This window comes from Seriola lalandi, unplaced genomic scaffold, assembly GCF_002814215.2.
Source record: "Seriola lalandi dorsalis isolate HSWRI2012SDOR001 ecotype SW California unplaced genomic scaffold, Sedor1 jcf7180002054777, whole genome shotgun sequence".
NCBI classification, from domain to species: domain Eukaryota; kingdom Metazoa; phylum Chordata; class Actinopteri; order Carangiformes; family Carangidae; genus Seriola; species Seriola lalandi.
In genome coordinates this window covers 466,583-473,090 of record NW_019525330.1, presented here as the reverse complement: position 1 = coordinate 473,090, position 6,508 = coordinate 466,583, and the positions used below count along the sequence as shown (strand labels likewise).

At 39.1% G+C, this 6,508-nt stretch overlaps 1 protein-coding gene across 1 annotated transcript in view; it reads left to right on the top strand.

Annotated features, from left to right (window-relative positions):
• phc3a (polyhomeotic homolog 3a) overlaps positions 1–6,079 on the top strand; it is a 16,940-nt gene extending 10,861 nt beyond the window's left edge. The window contains exons 10-14 of the mRNA XM_087179051.1: positions 1,551–1,710; positions 1,802–1,919; positions 2,878–3,007; positions 4,203–4,509; positions 5,280–6,079. Coding sequence (XP_087035177.1) covers positions 1,551–1,710; positions 1,802–1,919; positions 2,878–3,007; positions 4,203–4,509; positions 5,280–5,434 — 870 coding nt within the window. The 3' untranslated portion in view covers positions 5,435–6,079. The remainder of the gene's footprint in view (positions 1–1,550; positions 1,711–1,801; positions 1,920–2,877; positions 3,008–4,202; positions 4,510–5,279) is intronic.
• Positions 6,080–6,508: the final 429 nt, after the last annotated feature.

The following is a 6,508-nucleotide window of genomic DNA, read 5'->3' as shown; positions in this document are numbered from 1 at the left end:
GGGGTGTGTCCAGTTATTCCACAGGCATGACACTTTTCCTTTTTGAACAGTCCTCAGGTGAATGTTTACCGTTACAGCGATAACAATCTTTATCTTTTTCTGCTCTTCTCTGGCTCTCTGATCCTCCAGCCCTCACTGCATTACAGGACATGGCTCCTGCCTTACTTTGCAAATCCTGCACATTCTTGTTGGCAGATTCCATTGCTTGTGCTAGAACAGGGCGGTCATCATTTATTCCACATACAGTTATCCCGTAACATTTGTGAAAGTGTTGCTCCATAATCACAATCTTGTGCCAATTTCCTTAATTCTGCCACATATTCAGACACAGATTCGGGGGATCTTCTCAAGCGTGAATTAAATTTAAATCTCTGGACAATTTCACTTGGCTTGGGGTTAAAGTGGTTCTTTAATAAAGTTACCAGTTGTCCAAAAGTCTTCTCTCCTGGTTTTGCAGGACTTAAGAGGTTTCTCATCAAACTGTAAGTTTGTGCTCCCACCACACTAAGCAAAATGGACTTCTTTATCTCTTCTTCCTCAATAACATTTGCAATAAAGAAGTGTTCCATTATTTCGCAATATTCCTCCCAAGCTTGCACTTTTGGATCAAATGGTGGCAGTTGCCATCTCACCTGCATGTGTCTTCCTCCCTTCCCCCAAGTCCTTTGTTCACCTGGAGTCCTATCCTCCAATCAAAGAAGCAATTCCTTCCACAGTGGCCAGAGAGCAGGGCAAAAAACTCTTCTCCAAATTATCCTCGTCGCCATATGTAATATTGTGAGCCCAGGCAGCACAAGGAGGACACAGAACTCGCCATCATATATTTCTTGGCTTTTAATCGATGATAGTGACAGACAAAAGAGCCCCCAATCCATACATCACTTCCTATATAAAATACTTCCTGACAGGACTTCCTGTCAGGTCCACCCATGGATCCTACAGCTCCCTCTATCTAACTCCAGAAGTATTTAGGATACTACAGTCTTTTAGACTTTTTAGATATTTAGAACAGCTGAAAGTAGTTTAGCGTGTATTTTAGTATTATCTTTAAAGGCTAACAGTGGTGTTATTCCATATTTTTCTTATTGTCAACAAATCACGATCCTCAATACTTTATGACTTTCCTACCCCTGACCCACATGTTTCTACTGAAGATATAAATCTTTAAAATGTGGCACAAATTTCTAGTTTTATTTTTTAGACTCAGCAATCTCTCAGTATTACTTCAGAGTATTTACAGCAGTACGACGGTATATGTAAGATTCATCCATTCATTGTCAGCTTTGTTCTTTTAAAGGGATTTGTTGACAAAAAAAAACAAATATCACCAGCACCACTATTTCTTCATTTACTCCAGACCAAGAAAGTGCCACAGTCAATTAAAACATAATAGAATATTTATTTAATATTATTTAATATTATATTAAATAAGATATATATGTAGTAATTGAATGACATTTGAAAACTACTCCCTATCTATATACATTGCTCATGTCCTTCCATATCATTATGTAAGGCGTTTCCTTTTTTAAATGCTCCTCGAAATGCAGGTGGGTCCTTCCTCACTCTTAGCGGACCAGCAAGCTTCACTTCCAGAGTCCCAGGAGATCCACAGCAACGGGGATGCAGCAGCAGAGGACAGTCCTCTGGATGCTGACCAGTCAGATTCAACAGACTCTGAAATGGAAAACGATGGCCCTACGGCAGATGGTGAGGACTGTGCGTATGTGGAGTGGGGGTGTGTGTGTGTGCGTGTGTGCGTGCGTGTGTGCATATGTTACTAACAGCTGGTCCTCTGAAGTTACAGAGCTGGGCGAGAGTGTTGCAGGTGTGCTGCAGTGTGAATACTGCGGGAGCAGAGGTTATGCTGAGACGTTTCTGCGCTCCAAGCGATTCTGCTCCATGACGTGTGTCAGAAGGTAAATAAACCGCACCAACATCAAGATGTGATTAACATATTTGTAGTTCTCAGATAGTAATGTCAAGCAACAGGCATTATTCTATATTTGTTATTGCCAATAGATTCCAGAGTAGAACAAAACCAACAACTGATTGATTGTAATAACAAGTATTGTGTGTGGACCCAAAGCCTCTCGGCCACAGAGCTCAATTATAGTCTAAAAAAAACAAATTAAAAACACACATTTGAGGTTAAACCAAAATTAGCAGTTAGACTACTTTAAGTTTATGTAGAGTTAATGCCACAAACACTGACATTCTGCCAGGAATACTCATGTATTAATCTGCTGCTGAAAATAGTCCCCAACAAATAGACTGCCTACTTCTGTTGAAGTAACATTTGCATGAAACTACAGTGCCCAGCTGTTTTAGGAAATTACATGATCTTTTGAAACATTAAATTACTGTATTTGTGGCACATTTATATCTCAAGTAATAACCAGTACAGGTGGGGCTGAAAGTATGAAACACTGAAAAATGCTAGCTTTATCCTTTACAGCGGTTGGTAATGTTGGATATTTTATTATGCAGCTCTTATGCAGCATTTTATGTTTGCCCTGTTTCAGTGTTAGTGTGATATATCTGCTTACTACACAGTCTGAGAAAAAGATAAAAAATTATGTATAAGGTTTATTTTGTCTGCCACACGTGACAAGTGAAAATGCTGCCTGTTCCTCTGGTGGTGACAAACGTCATCTGACGTGTGGAGTCCATTAAGCTCCATTTGGGTCATAAGAAAAAGTCTCAAGTGCATAATCACTCCCATGTTTCCCTCTGAGTCTCCATCCAGGGCATTAAAGAGAGGACGCAGATGTAGACCATCAGCTCACAAATGGCTAATGCCTGTCTAATTGTCTACATAGTACATACATAGTACAAATCCACTCTGATATTTTGTGACTGACTCTCTATGTTTAGGTTCAGTGTGAGCTGCACTAAGCGTATCACCCTGCTGAGAGCAGGCCGCTGGGGTCACAGGCCAATGGGCCGGAGAGGACGACCCCCCAGCAGAGTCAATGGAGCCTCCAGAGAACATTTCCTGAGACAGGTCAGTTAATATCACTGACCTCATGCATCCAGGAAAATACAGAGGTGCTACAGGGATCACTGGTCCTTAAGACGAGCTGCTCTCTGGGGAACAGTCACATTTGTACAACTGTACAGGATAAATCTTCAAAAAGAGCCCTGGGTTCTTTCAGTGAGTTCTGTGTGTTTAGGGACCTAATGTTTCTATAGACAGTTTTAATGTCTGTAACAGTGGTTTCCAACCTTTCTGGCCCACGACACTTCAAAAGAAGCAACGACCACTTGTGACCTTCATCACTGGCGGTGTATGGTGTCAAGTTGTGACCAGTTCAACTGAAGAACTCCCTTGTTTTATTCAAGTCATTTTAGGAGGCCGGAGGGGATAGACAAAATTATTCAGTAAACTATGAGAACAAAGAAAGCAAGGACGAAGGAAAGTCCAAGCCTTTTTTTTCTGCTCTCTGTGTCCTGTTAATCATCAGGGTTATCTTTCAGCCCCCGGTTAGAAACCATTGGTCTATAAGACTTTATAGACAATGACAACTGTAAAACAGCCATTTTTCAACCTGGCTCAAAATGTATTGTGTTCACAGATTGAAAAGGTATGATTACTACGACTACTACTACTACTACTACTACTACTACTACTACTACTACTACGACTACTACTACAAGTAAAGGCAGGGCCGCAACAAACTATTAATATGGCCCTTCTCTAATCAAAGTTACAAAGTGCTTTACAATCAAACAACACAGTGAAAAAAGACAGGAAAAAGTAGTAAGAAAAAAGTAGAGAAAAAAATTAATAGAACACAAAATGAAAAAAATAAAATGCAAAAATTCTAATGAAATTCTTTTAATTAAAAATAACTCCATAAAAATAAAAGAGTTAATGGTAAAAATGACAGTGAGTCCTTAAAATTTAATTGAAATGTGGTAAAGTCGCATCATCCTTAAAATAACTCTGTTCTGCTCCTTTCATGGAGTCAAGAATTTAATATTGAATACATCAATTCAATCAAATGATATTTAGATTTAACTGTACCATGTTTTTGAAGGCTGATGTAGACAAAAGCTGATGTTGCTATAATCTTTAATAATAAGTGCAATAGTAACATTTATTTATTCTGAAAACATCATTAAACTGTTTTTAACTGAAGTGTAAGTAGTGTAACCCTAAAGAAAAACACAGAATATATCGTCTTTGCGCTCCACAGGCTCACGGGTCATGTGGCTCAGAGGAGACCCAGCAGTGCTCACTGAGAGAGGAGGAGGAGGAGGCGCAGGAGGAGGAGGAGGAGGAGGAAGAAGAGGAGGAGGAGGAGGAGGAGGAAGATGAGCCTCCTGTTCCCATGAAGACCAGGCTCAGGAAGCAGGCTGAGAGGGAGCGAGAGAGGGCGAGAGAGCAGGAGAGAGAGCAGAGGATGCCAGAAACGATCAGTGTTTCCGACGGAGAGGAAGACGTCGGCTGTCCATCGCAGTGGAACGTGGAACAAGTGTTTTCTTATATCAACTCTCTGCCAGGTACTGCACGACTGACGATAGACAGAATTTGGCCACATGCTGTGTATCAGGATAGAAGTTTTACTAGAATTCAATTCTATGATCCTACTAGCTATTTACTGTTCTCTCCTGTTGCAATTTCTTCGTTATATTCGGATTAACATGCCAAATGACCATGAGGACAAATACTTTCTAATTAATTGAGCAAGTACTTTATGCATTTGAAAAGCTGCAAAATGCTCCTGTTGTGTTATAAAATCCAATAAGAGGCGTGGCTACATGAGGGAAAATGACCTCTGTGGCAAAACAGGCAGAAACTAAAGAAGACGTACAGCTCATTTTAATAGCTGCATCACTGTACAGTGGTCATTTGCATGTGTTTTGCACTGCACATCACTGAGAGTTCACTTAGCCACCAGTCAGTGCTCAGTGCTGTGACACCTTAAAAGTGTGTTTTATTTTAGATTAGAAAGTTAGGATTCCCTAAAAAAAAAAAAAAAAAATACAGCTGGCATTTAAACTGGTTTGCGAGGTCTCTGTTCATGATGTGATGTGATGGCAAAATAAAATACATTTTCAGCATAACAAACATCCAAATATATTAACCTGCTCAAATAAAAAAATTTAAAAAAAACAGCATTTTTAGAAAAGGTAAAAAAAAAAAAGATGAAATAATGAAAATAATCATTAGTTTCAGCCCCAATAAATAGTCACATAAAGATCATAAGTTTGTAAATATCTGCCAACATGAAAATGAACAGGAGACACTCTCTACCTTCTCTTCTCTCCAGGAGGTCAGGATGTCGCTGAAGAATTTCGCTCCCAGGAAATAGACGGACAGGCTCTGCTGCTTCTCACTGAGGATCACCTGGTCAGCACCATGAACCTTAAACTGGGACCTGCACTGAAACTCTGTGCCCACATAAACTCTCTGAAAGATGCATAAGCAATTAACATTCCTACTCTCCGACTCCAAGAAAGAGTTTTGTGCTGCTCTGGACCGGGATGAAGAAAAACAGAACAATGGTCTTTTCTCTTTCTCTCCAATTCTGCAGAGACAACAGGGAAGCACCACTCGTCCGTCTGACTTGTCCGCATGGTCGGTCAGCGCGGATCATGTTGGACCGAAATCATGAACGCACAGACTGCAGTTTTCCTGAGACCACTGCCAAGGATTTCACTGCTGCCACCTCCAGCTGTTCCAGCTGTGGTTTCAGATTGAAGTCCGCTCATTCTCACGGCTGATTTTAACACACAGAAGAATAGTTCTTTCTATGACCTCTGGTTATTCCATTGTAGTGATTGTAGCTCCAGTTATCCATTTGTTTCAAAATGGTTTTAAAAGTTCTTTGTATCATTTGTAAACAAAGAGAACAACTTAACATTTACATTATTACACATACAGGATGCTGTACAATTACAAAGTTTACAGATTATTGCCTATTATCTTGGGGAAGGAGTTTGATACATTTATCATCAGCAAACAGTTGTGATGAATTCTGAAAGATAACTGATAACAAGCTTATTTATTGTTATTTAATATTGTATTATTGCCATAATTAATATACAAATAAAACCACTTAAAAACAAACATTGTTTTACTTTTATTATATTGTCTATAATAACAAAATTATTTTTTTACAGTGTGAGGAGTTTATCTTGTTTATCTTATTCATAAACATACTTTTTGATGCTTTCAGCACATGAAAGCAACTATGAAATAATTACAATACACATAATAACATTAAGTACAGATTCTTAGAAATGTTTAATTCTCTGAAAGTACAAGATATAAGATTCAAACTGAAGGCGCCTTTTTAATATATCATGTATTTTGTTACATCACCACCAGGGGGCCTTCTTGATACTTGATACTGAGCTCAGTTCAAGGTGTTTTACAAGGTGTCGCCTGCGTCACCCAACAATAGGAAACTTGGTAGATTTGCCAACCTGAATAATAATCTTACCATTAGATAGAGTAAAGAGAGTTCTCATTCACACAATAACAACAGATAAGTGA